This window comes from Crinia signifera, chromosome 3 (assembly GCF_055691185.1).
Source record: "Crinia signifera chromosome 3, ASM5569118v1, whole genome shotgun sequence".
NCBI lineage: Eukaryota > Metazoa > Chordata > Amphibia > Anura > Myobatrachidae > Crinia > Crinia signifera.
This window is the reverse complement of record NC_139219.1, coordinates 231,214,603-231,230,574: the sequence shown is the minus strand read 5'-3', so window position 1 is coordinate 231,230,574 and position 15,972 is coordinate 231,214,603. Positions and strand designations below refer to the sequence as shown.

General features: G+C 43.4%; 1 protein-coding gene across 1 annotated transcript in view; it reads right to left on the bottom strand.

The window, feature by feature from the left end:
* The window catches only part of LOC146062976 (putative cation-transporting ATPase 13A4), a 121,008-nt gene that overhangs the window by 20,558 nt on the left and 84,478 nt on the right, over window positions 1–15,972 (bottom strand). The window contains 9 exon segments of the mRNA XM_083174986.1: window positions 2,681–2,803; window positions 3,998–4,158; window positions 4,475–4,599; window positions 7,505–7,622; window positions 10,130–10,286; window positions 10,413–10,496; window positions 10,581–10,731; window positions 10,945–11,006; window positions 12,011–12,199. Coding sequence (XP_083031112.1) covers window positions 2,681–2,803; window positions 3,998–4,158; window positions 4,475–4,599; window positions 7,505–7,622; window positions 10,130–10,286; window positions 10,413–10,496; window positions 10,581–10,731; window positions 10,945–11,006; window positions 12,011–12,199 — 1,170 coding nt within the window.

The window sequence follows — 15,972 nt, the reverse complement described above, 5'->3', positions numbered from 1 at the left end:
TCTTAGCAACATTTTATGTGCAGCAAGCAGGAGGAGGAGTTTGCAGGTGCACACTAAATATATATGCTAGACCTTTTAATATCTTGCTATATTGCATTTGAGGTTATTAGCATAGTAATGGCCATTAGTATCGGCTTGTCCACCGCGTCCAGGTTACCTCATTAGGACAAGTCCCTAACACTACTCTGGGACAAGTCCAGGGCACAGGGCCCCCCAGGCCAGCCCAGCAGAACCACCCCATGGCATCACATTAGTGTAAAATTAAAGTGATAGTAAAAGGGATAGGGGAAATTATATGTGATAGGACTTACCAAGGTAAGAAGTAATAATAAATGTGAAGGGTGCTACATATATATTAAACAAACTAAAGGGGTGATTGAAAGTATACGATATGATGCCATGGAGCAGCCCAGCAACAGCAGCCCAAAGAGCCCTGAGCCCCAAACACGGTCCCACAGACTAACACTCAGCATATATGTATAGTAGGACTTACCCTCATAGTGCCAAGCTGAGGTGTGCAGTCTTGAATGTTGGGACTCCAACCTAATTAAAATCAATTTGGGACAGGTGGGTGGGGTGCAAGTTGCACCCCACCCACCTGTCCCAAATTGATTTTAATTAGGTTGGAGTCCCAACATTCAAGACTGCACACCTCAGCTTGGCACTATGAGGGTAAGTCCTACTATACATATATGCTGAGTGTTAGTCTGTGGGACCGTGTTTGGGGCTCAGGGCTCTTTGGGCTGCTGTTGCTGGGCTGCTCCATGGCATCATATCGTATACTTTCAATCACCCCTTTAGTTTGTTTAATATATATGTAGCACCCTTCACATTTATTATTACTTCTTACCTTGGTAAGTCCTATCACATATAATTTCCCCTATCCCTTTTACTATCACTTTAATTTTACACTAATGTGATGCCATGGGGTGGTTCTGCTGGGCTGGCCTGGGGGGCCCTGTGCCCTGGACTTGTCCCAGAGTAGTGTTAGGGACTTGTCCTAATGAGGTAACCTGGACGCGGTGGACAAGCCGATACTAATGGCCATTACTATGCTAATAACCTCAAATGCAATATAGCAAGATATTAAAAGGTCTAGCATATATATTTAGTGTGCACCTGCAAACTCCTCCTCCTGCTTGCTGCACTACAAGTCTCAGCAGGTAGCACCTCATATGTCCAGGGTGTGCAGTTTAGGGCCCCTCCCCCTATGCAACATTTTATGTGGCAATGTTTCCACATTCTTGCTGACTTCTCCGTAGAAACTAATTAAGTTTGTCTGGCATGATTTATTTTTTAGCGAACCCCTATTGTGTTCTAAAAAAATATTTCATGCTATCTCTTATTATCCCCTCTAATATTTTCCCCACAATTTATGTTAGTCTGATGAGTCTATAATTTGCAGTCCCTCTGTACCGTTCCCTGAATTTACTGATTCCTTGAAGATCAGATATAATGGCAGTACTATGACAGAGCTCAGTTCTTTTAGAACCCTTGGATGTATTTCGTCACTACCAGTTTCTGTGGCCAGGCATTTGGGGTGGAAGATTGGTAAGTGTATAAGCACAAGATTGATTGTGCAAAAAGCTTACTAATCATTAGACTTGCTTGCCAGGTGTATACCCAGCAAAAGGGTAAGGTCTAATGACTAATCAAACTGAGGTACTTGTGTATTATCACGGCTCCCACGATTTCCATCTTATGGGATCTTATACAATTTTAAATTGTATACCATTGTATATGGCATACAATGGCATACGATGAGATGAGATGAGATTTTAAATTGTATAAGCACACTAATGGGTGCTTTCAAGGTCAATTGGCGCCCCTATAAGATTTTTAATTGTATAAGCACCCTAAAGGGTGCTTACAATGTTAAATGCACCCCCACTATCAACGCCAACCCGAAGCGTGGCGAGCACAGCAAGCCCGAGAGGGGCGGCGGTACGTGTCCTCTGACCTTTTCATACCCCCACTATCCATGTCGGCGTGGAGTTGATTTTATATAGTGTGGCGAGCGCAGCGAGCCACCGAGCCCGAAGCGTGGCGAGCGGACGCGTAATACTTTACATGTATGACACGTCCCCTCGCGGGGCTCGCTGCGCTCGCCACGCTTCGGGCTCGGTGGCTCGCTGCGCTAGCCACACTATATAAAATCAACTCCACGCCGACATGGATAGTGGGGGTATGAAAAGGTCGGAGGACGCGTGCCGCCGCCCCTCGTGGGCTCGCTGCGCTCGCCACGCTTCGGGTTGGCGTTGATAGTGGGATTGGCGTGGGGGTGCATTTAACATTGTAAGCACCCATTAGGGTGCTTATACAATTAAAAATCTTATACCGAGGCCAATTGACCTTGAAAGCACCCATTAGTATGCTTATACAATTTAAAATCTCATCTCATCTCATCCTATGCCATATACAATGGTATACAATTTAAAATTGTATAAGATCGGGTCCCATCGCAGCACATCTCATCTCATTGTATACCATCTTAAGCCTTATGGTATGCAATGAGATGGGATGAGATGGGAGCCGTGATAGTACACAAGTACCTAAACTGATAAGCAGATAGTTCAAATGAATTGCATGAGCTATTTGGGATGCTGATTTCACAAAGTCTACTAAATTGGTTATGCCATGTATTACATTTTATAAAGAGCTTGCCAACATAATCACTTACTTTTGGCAACAAATCATAAAAGTATTTATCTAGATTTTCATAAGTCTTCCCGCTCATTGAAAAATAATAATCATTGTTCTGGATTTTGGTGTCCAAAAAGTCTTCAATGTTGATGCAGAGTTCCTGTTAATATTAAAGTGATGTGGTTTAGTATAGACATATAATGCATAGTAAGAGATGGATAGCAGTTTGAACTTCTATTGTGAAATGCAGTAGTGCTATTTAAGCCAGACGGAATGAGGTCAGGTTTGGATGCACAGGTTATGCCTGAGTGTAGACAGAGGAATGTTTTTCTCCCACCGCCCAAATATAATCATCTGACTGAGAGGTTTTATTAGACTTACTAATAGAAACAGTATCTAAACAATGCTTATATATAATAAAGTGACTTACAGTATTTTCAAAATATACTCTTTAGGTGCATTTTGCACATTTAAAAAATAAAAGAAGCTGCTTAACCTTTTGCAGTCTAGTTTTTTTTTTTTTTTTTTTGTGATTCAGCCAGGTTCAAATTATTTGTCATTTTTGTTTTTATTATTCAAAAATGGTCTATATTGAATGTTGAATGATGTTAATGTTCTTATTTTAATCATTGGATCTGCTACTAGAGCTAGGGCTGTTGAGCCTGACTAGATGTCGAACTTGAAAGGGTTAAAGGGGTTTTCTTTACTTATAAAGAAACAAATAAGGATGGCAAATTTTAATTGCACTGCTTTATATGATTCCTTTAATGCTGGAGATGTCCCCAGCATTTACTAATAATGCTGCATTCACTAATTGCAGAGACATTTTTGATCATTAATGTGGCCTACACACGTAGTGATAAGAGTGATCTGACTTAATTTGACTAGATCGCTTAGAAATGAAACACACATCACTGTGTGCATAGGGCCCATAGTGATAGCGATGCTGGATAAATCTAGTCAGATTGCTTAGCAAAAGACTTCACATCGCCTGTGTTTTGTGTAGTGGGCGATAGCAATCAGCAATCTAGGTTAATGTGCGTTAACTTAAATCTCCCATGCTTAATCGCTGGTGCACATCGCTGACACTTTCTCAGTGATCTAGATTCAGGGAAGCTTAAGGGGAATCTCTCATGCTGAATCTCCCATGCCAAATCGATGGCATAACGCTCAGCATCTCCCTGCGTGCAAGCCCCTTAAGTCTATAGACCCAAATGACAAAGTTTGCAATACTTGAGAGAAAAGTTTTTCAGGGTAGATTCGCCTATAGTGGAAAATGTTATAATTTATTTAATGTTAAAGTGGTGACATTACAAAGACATAAAAATTTTTTAGATTTTAAGATGTAAATTACTTTTGCATTTTCTTTATCCACTGGATACTCCAAAAGTTTCCATGTGACAGAAGCCGGAGAAGAATCCTCAGGTCCATGAGCTTCCACCAGAACAATTTTGCTGCCAGCAGGAATCATGCCACAGTTCTTCGCAACTGTTGTTGCTGTTTGTATATTGTCGCCTATGGACAAGAGCAATAGAGTGCTATACTGCAGTGTGTGGTAAATTTTTTAACATTACAGATTCTCTAAATTACATAATGTGGCCTAAATTACATATTTATCAATAAGGAAAATGGAATAGGTTCAGAGTTTGCATGTGTATCAATTTGTTTCTTTCTTTGATTTTGCTGCTGGATTTCAAGTGGAAATTGTATTTATAGGCATTTCTCTTCTGTCCTACAGTATAAAAATGCCACTTTAAATCTAGCAGTCAAATCACTCATGTCAACTAGTAATTAATACATTCACATTTGAAACCATTGCGTCCATTCCCACCTGTAATCATAACAGTCCTGATGTTGGCTGCCTTCAATTCCTCTAGGACTGGCTGGGTCTCTGGTTTCAGACGATTTTCTAATATCAGCAATCCAAGAAAATTCATGTCACATTCAACTTCTTCCCTTCGGAGTTAAAAAAAAAAAGTAATACAAGTTCTGCCAATCATTTGTGCTTAGAGACTATGGGCCTGATTACAGACATGTACAATAACCATAGTTACAGTCTATGTAAGTGTCCTTTGTGGGATAAGCCTGGAGAAGAGGACACTGCAGGGCACTTCATCATTAGGCTCCACCCCCAACATAGGGAAGCACTGAAGGGCTTAGCTAAGTGACAGTGATCCAGTCATTTAGCTCCGCCCCTTTCCCACAGCTCGCTTTGATTTACCTGTGAGTGGCATACAATCCTGCCCACTTTAATAGGAAGCAGAGCCACCTTCTCTTCCGGGGGTAAAGGGACTACCTAAAAAATTGAGCTTCCGAAAGGGTAGGCAAATTTGATGCAAACTCAATGGTTAGCATATATGTTCAATGGTGGGGACATTACACATGTCCACGACCCATTCTGTGAATGTGCAGAACGGGTCCTGCATCCATGCACACAGTGACCCCTAAGCACCTGCCTGATTGACGGGCTGAGGGCATTTGAGAGCAGAGAAGGGAGCGGAAACTGGGTCCATTTCTCAAAACAAAGATGTGTCACCTCCATTAAGTAAGTGTGCCAAGTCAGTGGGGTAAATTAACTATGATGAGAGTTCTATTGATGATGGTATGTTACCCATAGCAACCCAACCATCTATATAGTAGAACAAGTTGGGAAATCTCTGCTCCTGATTGGCTGGTGGCTGGGACTAACTCCTGGTTTGGGGGAGGAGCCAAGAATGTCATCAAACACATTCTCGCTGTGGTCCCCCGGGTGCGTACAGCTATGAAGAGGACGGGATCTTCGCCCGATGGCTTGGTGAGCATTATTTCCTTTCACAGGTACCCAAAATGATACTACTGGAGAAGAGGAACAACATGTAGTAGACCCCATATGTGCGTATAGTGTGTGACATTTTTGTATGTAATAAACTTGTACATTTCTTCTGTGTATTATTTCACTATTGTAATGTTGTAGAACTACAAGTACCAGCAGGCCCATTATTGCACCACATGCTGGGACTTGTGGTTCTCCAAGTCCCTGCATGCAGTGCAGGCTTGCTGGGACTTGTAGTTCCACAACATTACAAAAGAGTTTTTTCTATTTTTTAACAATTCATGCATCAGCCCCGTGCCCACCACCCTGGGCCACCAGGGAAAGCCCCGGGCTTCAGCCCAGGCAGGGGGTATCCTGGAGGAGGGACCCATTCATTGGGGGTTCCCCCCTCCCAAGGTCCCTGCCTGGGATGACCAGTTAAGGTTTAATGCTTTGGCCGGGGGAACATACATATAAAGTCTGGCTGTGGCATTAGCCTGCTGACTGTTTGGGCCCGGTGCTGGTTCTCAGAATATGGGATACCCCTAGTCATTTTGTTCCCCGTATTTTGGGAACCAGGACCGGTTATTGAGACTGGTGCTGGTTTTAGAAATTGCGGGGATCCCCCAACTTTTTTGGAACCGTGAATTTCTAAAACCAGGACCGTTTTTTGAGGCAGAAGCTGGTTCTAGCTGTGGGTGGGGGACCCCACACCATCTTTTCAATTTATTTATTCTTTTTATTCACTGAGAAGCCTGGAACTGACTGATCCATGCAGGCTTCACTAATATACAAATTAAAACCATGTTCATATTTACTTGTGATTCGTATTCACCAATGCGAATCATTAGTAAATTTGTCGGTACCATTGAAATGAATGCGGCCGTACGGCCATATTCTATCGACGGTGTGTCCATTCATATTTTTTAGAAATGTAAAAATAGACGAATTACAAAAATAAGAATCATACGCATTTGTATGTTCGGAAATTTATTGATGTGTGGAATCCGTACTTGTTTCACATCAAATGGGTACGAATATGACCCTTCATACCGCCCCCCCCCCCCCCCCCCCCGGTTTCTAGATAACCAGTCAATAGCTCTACCCCAAAAAAGTAAACATGGAATAGGTCAAAAGGTCAACAAGTTTAAAAGGTCAACAGGTTTAAAAGGTCCACATGGGTCAAAATGTTTACAGGGTCAAAAGATCAACACAAAAAAGGTAAACATATGAAAAGGTCAACATGGATACCCTTTTAGAGTAAAGGTACCCTTGCGTGGCTAGTCATGCTTTGGGCTATTGTATTCTCCCTATATGTCGACATAGATTGTGAAGTAAAAACAAACTATTTAAAAAAAAAATGTGGGTACTTATGTATTATCTGGACTCCCATTTTAAATGCACCCCATTTTTTCATACCCCTACTATCCAACTACGCATGGAGTTGATTTTATATAGTGTGGCGAGCGCAGTGCATGAAGCGTGGTGAGCGCAGCGAGCCCCGTGAGGGGACGCGGTCTCATAAGAAAAACGGGAGTCCAGATATTACATAAGTACCAAAATGGGTAACTCATGTCAACCTTGTCATGTGTATATTTATTTATTTATTAACAGTTTCTTATATAGCGTATAACTTTTTGTTTTCAACCTTTTGACCCTGTCGACTTATTGCATGTCTACCTTTTGGGGTAGACATATTGACTGTCTATCTAGACACTCTAGATCTATCACCTGGAACCAGTTCTTCTGAGTCAATCGCATCTATGCAGCTGACCCAACCCCATACATGCAGCCATAATCATTATTCTACATAGATTATTATTATTACACTATTTATAAGGCACCACAATGGTTTGCAGCACCGTACATAGGGCACACATTATTAGAACAATACAGGGTACGCAGAACTGAACAATTCTGCGTAGCTGGAACCGACAGGATAGAGCCAGGGATTGGCTGTGTGGGGCTAAGTAGAGGTGTGACACTCAGGCAGTTGGGGAACAGGAGAGATGATGGTATAAACAAAATGTTTGATTTTCCTAAACTACACAATGTTTTCGAAGTACGTACCTTTCAATATTTTCCAAATCATCATAATTCTCATTTTGTAGAACTTTGAAGGCCAGTGCGATGACTCGTAAGCCTTGAAATGTGTAGCTTTGCAGTTCATCAAAAAAATTGCTGGGAACTTAAAAATAATAGAATGAGTAACATGATTGCCAAACTGATTTAATTGGTTCTATACTGTAGCTAATCATTGCATGTTTATTCTTTACAATATTTTAACATATACAATACATACTGTATATATAAAAATATATTATTATTAGTGGTTATTGCTATGTCGCCACATGGGTTCCGTAGCGTCTAACAAAAAGCATAAATTAGCAAAAATAAGAAAACAATGACTTATAGTACAAAACAATTTAGGACAAGTGCATTGGAAAGACCAATGTGGGGTTAGGCTCCATTGAAAGGAGTGTGGAGTAAAAAAACATAGCCTACTGTAAGTCTGAAATATATTCTATATTTTACACTACCTACCAATTTTTTATAATGTTGTGCTGCTTTGGCTTTTGTAGGAAATAACATTTTTAAGTACAGTATCCAAATATACTCTATACAAATTATTCTGAAAACCATAGTTTCCGCAATGTACAATATACTAAAAGCACTACTGTGGACATCTGTAATACTGCTTCCACACTGCAGAAACTGGTAAAGACCCAGTATTTGTACCTTTCACATTGAACCCATTTTGAAAGGTACAAAAACGGTAATTCACCAGTAATATACCACCCATTCCCTGGTACCTGGCCTCTGCCCCCCCCCCCCCTTCCCCTGGTACCTGGCAGTTGGTACCCCCCCCTCCCCTGGTACATGGCAGGTGGTACCCCGCTCCCCCCCTCCCCTGGTACCTGGCAGGTGGTACCCCCGCTCCCCCCTCCCCTGGTACCTGGCAGAGTGCGTGGATCCGGGCAGCGCGGTAGGTAAAGTAGGCAGCGGGTGTGCCAGGGATGCTAGTCAGCATGTGCCCGGCTGATGCATGAAAGGAGGAGGCTGCAGCAGGTGCGCACTGTCTGCGTGCAGTTTGTAGCGGGGGCACTGGGTATCCGGGCAGAGCGGTCCATGCTCAGGAGGCCGCGGATGGGAACTAGCCAGTTCCCATCCGCGGCAGGGACCCTGCCGCTCACTTCACCTTCTCCTAATGGACCCCGCTGCCTCCTGAACATGGACCACGCTGCCCGGATCCCCAGTGCCCCCGCTACAAGCTGCGCTGTCTGTGCACCTGCTGCAGCCTCCTCCTTTCATGCTTTCATGCATTAGCCGGGCACATGCCGACTAGCAGCCTAGGCACGCCCGCTGCCTTCTATGCCTACCGCACTGCCCGGATCCACACATGCTGCCAGGTACCACGGGAGGGATTGGGGGTACCACCTGCCAGGTACCAGGGGAGGGGGGATGAGTGGGGGTACCACTTGCCAGGTGCGAGGGGAAGGGGGCGAGTGGGGGTACTGGCTGCCAGGTACCAGGGGAGGGGGAGGGTGGAGGGCAGAGGAACCAGCTGCCAGGTACCAAGTGAGGGGGGGGGGGGGCAGGACAGGTACCAGGGGAGGAGGAAGACCAGTGTGGGATCTTAAATACCGTTTAAGACCCTTTCTCATTGCAAAAAAAGAGGCTCTTAAATGGGTAGAAAACTGCTTTTTACCCGTTTAACAAATATCGGTATTTGTTAAACGGTTAAAGAACCCTGGAGCTTTCCCACTGCAGCTCTACCTGTTTAAAAAGGCAAAAAACCTGGCAATTTACCGTTTAAGAGCTAAAGTGGGAAAGGGGTATAACTGATACTACTGGGACATCTGTAACTGGCACTACTGGGGACATGATATGTAACTGGCACTACTAGGGACATGATATGTCACTGGTACTAAATATGTGCAAGAAAATTATTGAAACCTTGTTTCATGTTTTGAAACTTTTTTTCATGCACAAATAAAATATATTTGTGTATATTTCATGTGTTTGATGTGTTTATATAAATACAAGATACCTCACTGAAATATAACAATATCCAGAAATGCTCAATAATCCATTATCCAAAATGCTTCTGGGTACTTGTTTAGTTTCACGATGGCAGCGCGTGCCCCTCTAGTTTCGAATCCCCTCTCCACAGAAGAGAGGATATCATGCAGGCACCAGCGCTGTGTGAGAGGCGCTCACTAGGCTTGACAGGAGCTTAGGAGTAGCAGCGCTGGGCTGCCGCGGAGTCAGCGTAGGATGCTGATAACGTAGATTACAGAAGTAAGGCAGCTGGCGAGCTGCCAGGATTCAAACAGGTGCTACGCTGCTAACGTAGCTTAAGGCAGTCTGGCAAGCTGACAAGATTCAAAACTAGAGCGGCACGCGCTGCCGCCGTGAAACTAAACAAGTACCTGCTTCTAGGTACAGCAGCTCAATCTAGGTTGAGAAGAGCTGCTGCAGCTATTGCTGCCAGGTAATGGGAGCCTCACTGGGGCCCATAATACCTGCGCCCGGGGTAATTTTTTGTATATCTTTCTGTTTAGAAATTAGACACTCTTTATACATGTACAATTTGAATCTTCATTCATTAGCATGTGGTGTCATTTTGACAACATTCTATTGGCTGAATAATAAATAAGTTACACATGTATGGCTAATGAAAGCAGACAGTACCTGTTTCAGGCCTGCAAAAACTGGCCACCATCTCTGGGGCTCCCTTCATATAAACCATCAACTCATTTCCTTCAATAACCTGAGTGATTACAGACATACGTAACATGGAGGAGGAGAAGGGGTACTGGAACAAAACCTTTACTCCTTTTACTGTACACTGTTAAAGAATAAACAAAAAAAATTACATCATCATAAGTCATGTGATCACATTTTGAAGCCATCAATCTAACAATACATGAAATTAGCAGCACAGAATTTTCTTTTTTCAATTTGGCATGCTTACATTTTTTGAGTTTAATCCAGGACGGACATCCATTTTCTGGGAAGAGTACTCATCATGATTATCAATGCAGGTATCTTCTATTACCTGGAATATTAGAAATATACAGTATATCACTCATATAATGTACCCAAAACTACTTATTGAGAAACCCTACCATGAAAGGCTTACCCAGCCAGTGGCTTCAAACATTTTAAGATCCAAAGGATCGCCTTGTAATTTCCCATCAACCATGATTATAGAGTGACAGGATGTCATGGCGGCATACAGTGGTCCCCAAGATAGATCATTCATTTCTTTTAGTGCAACCATTTTCTGAAAGCTAAGCAAGTACAAGTTACATGAATACAAACATATTCAATTAAAGAAATGTAAGAAGAAAATTCAATTAATAAATCTGATAAAAAATAAATATGTAACAGATAAAGTATAATACATTCATTCAAATAAATTGTTTCTATGAAAGCAATCGGTTACTCAAATATGACATAATGCAAGAATATACATCAATATACTATAAGCGTGGAAGCCATACCATGTGCCTTCTGTTGGTATTACACCCATTAAATCAAGTCCATCTTCTGTCAAGGTTCCAGTCTACATGTCAAATAAATAAAATGATAACATTTAGAATTAACAAAGGAAACATTAGTAATGTGACTGAGCACCTTAATGAATAATTTGATAGAATATATTAAAGTAAGGCACGTTTTGCCTTAACATCACACATGACTTGGAGCCATATAGTTTTTGCACTGCAGTAGTGTGTTACAAAATATTAGTTAATATGGTGGTGCTTAGCGACTAGAGAATCATATATGAATACAATTCCATAATAAAAGTTCTCAGAAACAACTACGTTAGCACCACTTAGGGGCAAATTTACTAAGATGGGAGTTCTGTTGAATATGGGAAGTGGCCCATAGCAACCAATCAGATTGTATTTCTTATTTATGTAGCACCTACAAGAAGATATAGATAGCATATGATTGGTTGCTATGGGCAACCTCCTATCTTTAATAGAACTCCCATCTTAGTAAATTTACACCTTAGGGGAAAATGAAATGAGCTATTGCTACTAGAGATAATACCTACTTTATATATACAGGGCCGGCGCAAGACACCAGAGCGCCCCAGGCGAGTCGGGGTGGGGACGCCCCGGTGCGGGGGGGGTGTACCTGTCCTGCTGCGGCGCTGTGTATTTAAATCTGGCGGCGGAGGCAGCGGGGGTCCCTGCAGTCCATTAGAAATCACAAGCGCTATCCGCCGGGCTATGCGGAAGCGCTTCTAGTGTGAAAACACTGGCAGCACGCTGATTGGCTGAGATCAGCGTGCGCCGTGCTGCCAGAGTTTTCACACTAGAAGCGCTTCCGCATAGCCCGGCGGATAGCGCTCGTGATTTCTAATGGACTGCAGGGACCCCCGCTGCCTCCGCCGCCAGATTTAAATACACAGCGCCGTAGGACAGGTACCCGGGCGGCACAAAATGCCGCCCTCCAGTGGCCGGCGCCCTAGGCAAATGCCTAGATTTGCCTAGTGGTGGCGCCGGCCCTGTATATATAATATTGCTATATTACAATAGGTGTGCAAAATGAGATTACCTTGTCAAAGCAGAAAAGGTTGATTTGGCCACACATATTAATTCTATCTGGACTGATACAAAATATGTTCTTCTTTTTTAACCTCCTTTGTGCATAGAGAATCCCAACCATCAGGGCAGCTGGTATTACTGGTGATATTGCACATATTATAAGAACAAGGCATTGCACAATTATTTTCCTTGCAGGAACCTGTTAAAACATAAAGGTTTATTCATTTACAATGCTTACATAAAGTGCAAAATGCTTTATCTTCAGACAGACAATGACATAAATACTGTAACTGTAAGATAAAGTTTCACATGCATACGCGCACAGGGGCGGATTAAGCCTTCAGGGGGCCCAGGTCACTTTAGACAGAGGGGCCCCCTCCCACTTGTCATTACTGGCCCCAAACTGCACGGGAGAATATTACACTGTCAAAACACAGAGTAAAGGCAGTATAAACTTCAATATGTCAATAGGTAATTGCAGAAAGGGGGATCAAAATATATACAGTATATATATATATATATATATATATATATATATATATATATATATATATATAGACGAAAAAAAGGACGCACTCTCCAGGTTTTTTTTAAATGCAAAATAAAATCAGCTGTGTATTTGATAAGTCATCAAGCATAAAGTAGCATGGTATACTCAACGTTACGTAGAGTTTCAGTCCATCTAGGGACCTTCATCAGGAGTTGAACAACATGGGCATCCAATGATAAGGCACAGCATGGACCACACAGCAGGTTCCTACAGCAAGGAGCCCAGGGGCGGGCTGGGCCGGGGGGCAGAGTGCCATATGCCCCCCGGGCCGGTATGTAGTGCCTGGGCCGGCTGCGTGCATTGCCTTGTTGCCGCAGCCGTCTCCTGGTCCGGCTACTGCACACAGGCCTCCTTGTATGGCGACGGCCTCTCCAAAAATGGCCGCCGCCATGGAGGAATCAGACACTAGAGGTACTGCTGTACCTGCTGTTAGAGGATGACAGCGCAGCCAGCGGTACCCGGAAGTGCGGCTTCGGGTAGCGCTGGCGCGCTGTTTAAAAGTAACCCCTAGGCAACGAGCATTACCCAGGGCTGCTGAGAGGGGGGGCAGGTACAGTTTACCTGTGGAGGCCGCCTGCAGGAGCGCGGGTGCAAGTACTGATGTAACAGAGCCTGCATATATACATATTGCAAGGATTAAATAACACTGTCTAAACACTGTCTAAATATGTGGGCCCTTTCAAGTTGTTGGACATTCCTTCCTTTTTTGGTCGACTTGGGTGATGTTGACACTTGTACTGCAGTTTAATGTTGCCGACATTTTTGTATACTTATCTTGTCTGCTTTCATAATGTGAATGCATCATAGCTTGTTACCTTGTGCTACACTTATTTTCTTTTTGAGATGCTCAATATGGTCGACACACCATTACTGCTGACACGACTAGTTCTGTGCATTGGAAATTACGCCAGTCCCACAGAGGATCATGTTGTTATCAAACCTTGTTTTGTATTATTGTTAAATGTTGTATTTGTATATCAGTGTTCTTTGAACACTGTCTTTATATCTTTGTATTGTATATCATGTTCACTTCTTTATCACTATCTTTTGATAGATCTTGCCAGACCGGCATCCTTGGCAACCAAGTCGTGATGGCAACGACGCAACCAATAGACACACTTCTAGGAGCGGCACGTCTAAGGTCTATTAGCCCAGACGCTCCCCCTAATGGGCGTTGTTTTCAACTTATAGCCGCTACCGCCGATCACACAGCTGATCTGGTGACGTCATTGTACAGCGCAAAGCTATCCCGGTGGGCTGCCTTGGAGCCCAGCTGGTAAGTGTTTTTTTATCCTTGCACTATGTCCTTGCAGGCTCTGTTACACCAGTACTTTGTATGCCTCTGTTCTTGAAAAAAGTAAATTAGACTGAAATGTTGAACCACTTGACTGAGTCCCAGTGTGGAATTTATTTCTTCATTTGTTGTCCTGTGAGTGCCGCCGTCCCCCCACCTTCTATATCTATATCTATATATATATATATATATATATATATATATATATATATATATACACACACCGGTAATGAACAACGGGGGTTAAAGCAGGCAAATATATGTTTATTGGACATTACGATGTGTGGCATTATGTGTTATATGGGCATTACGGTGTGTGGCAATATGTGTAATGGGCATTGCGGTGTTGGCATTTTGTGTAATGGGCATTGTTTAATGGGCATTACGGTGTGTGGCATTATGTGTAATGGGCATTGTGGTGATGGAATTATGTGTAATGGGCATTGTTTAATTGGCATTACGGTGTGTGTGGCATTATGTTTAATGGGCATTATGGTGTTGGCTTTATGTGGAATGGGCATTACAATGTGTGGCATTATGTGCAATGGGCATTACAGTGTAAAATTTTGCAACGCGCCTTCGGCACGCGCTGTCCCTGTTTCGGGTGTGTGTGGGGGGAATTATTGTTTAATAATTGCTGCATACTAGAAAGAGGGAAGAGGGTAGGGTGGGGAAACGATGGTGATGGTGGTGGGCCACTTGCTTGTGTTGCCCCCCAGGCTGAAAGTTGCCAGCCCCTGAAGGAGCCACTGCTGGTCATAGTGCTATTTATACCTGACAGGACATGAGAAAGGGCGCCAAAATTTGAGCAACCAGGGCACTTCCGCGTTCCACGGTGGCCCGCACGTGACGTCACTTCCGGTCACGGAAGACTAATGTGAGAGTATTTCACTGTGTAACAATAAGTAATAATGGCAAATAGATAGCGCATAGCGCTGGGCACATATTCCACCTAGCGGTGGATACCCCATTTGTCCCACTATATAAACCTTACCTAAGGTGCACAAGACCCTCGAACACTCCCCCGGACGCCCCATCATTTCGGGGCGGGGGTCCTTGTTGCAACCTTTGGCAGTGTTCATCGATAGCTTTTTACAAAAGCTGATGCCACTCATTCCCAGTTACATCAGAGATACTGGTGACTTCTTGTCCAAGCTTGGACTCATCCCAGACATCAACCCTGACATCAAACTGGCCACACTTGATGTGTGCTCCCTGTATACCATCATACCCCACGGAGATGGGTGTAGGGCGGTGCGGGAACTTCTTCACGTTGGAGCCCATCGCGATCCCCCCGTTGAATTTATTGTTGAGTTACTTGAGTTAATCCTGACTCACAATCACTTCATGTTCCAGAACCGTTATTACATACAGCGGACGGGGACCGCGATGGGCTCCAACGTAGCACCTTCATATGCAAATGCATTTATGCATAACTATGAGCAGCAACATATCCTTCCCACATATGGCAAACATATAGTCTATTATAAGCGTTTTATAGACGACATTTTTGTTTTGTGGAGTGGAACAGCCATGGAATTTGACGAGATGGTCAGCGAGCTTAATGACCTACCGACTTCTGTCAGATTCATGGGACAGATCGAATCTGATTCGATCAACTTCTTAGACGTCACGATTTTCAAGACTGACAACAAATTGGGCAGCACCCTCTTCAGGAAAAGCACGGACTGTAACTCACTGTTGTACGCTACAAGTAACCACCCACCGGGACTCAAGGACAGTCTACCTATTTCGCAATTTATTCGGGTCCTCCGTAATAACTCCAGTCCGGAGAGAACGGAGACCCAAATCCTTGAGATGAGGGACAGGTTCCTCGATCGTGGCTACAAAAGAAAACTTTTGGATGACTGTTTGGCCAAAGCCAGGCACAAAGTTATGACACCTACGATCAAGAACAATCCATCAAATATTTATGTCACTCAATTTGACGAAAAATCCACTACCATAGCCAATGCGATTCGCCAACACTGGCCTGTAGTCGCCACCGACCCTGTGCTACACAAAGTGTTACCAACGAAACCTATAGTAGCATACAGAAGGGGTAGAAACCTCAATCAGTTATTGAAACATTCGGCTCAACCCCACACTGGTGATACCACCTGGCTCC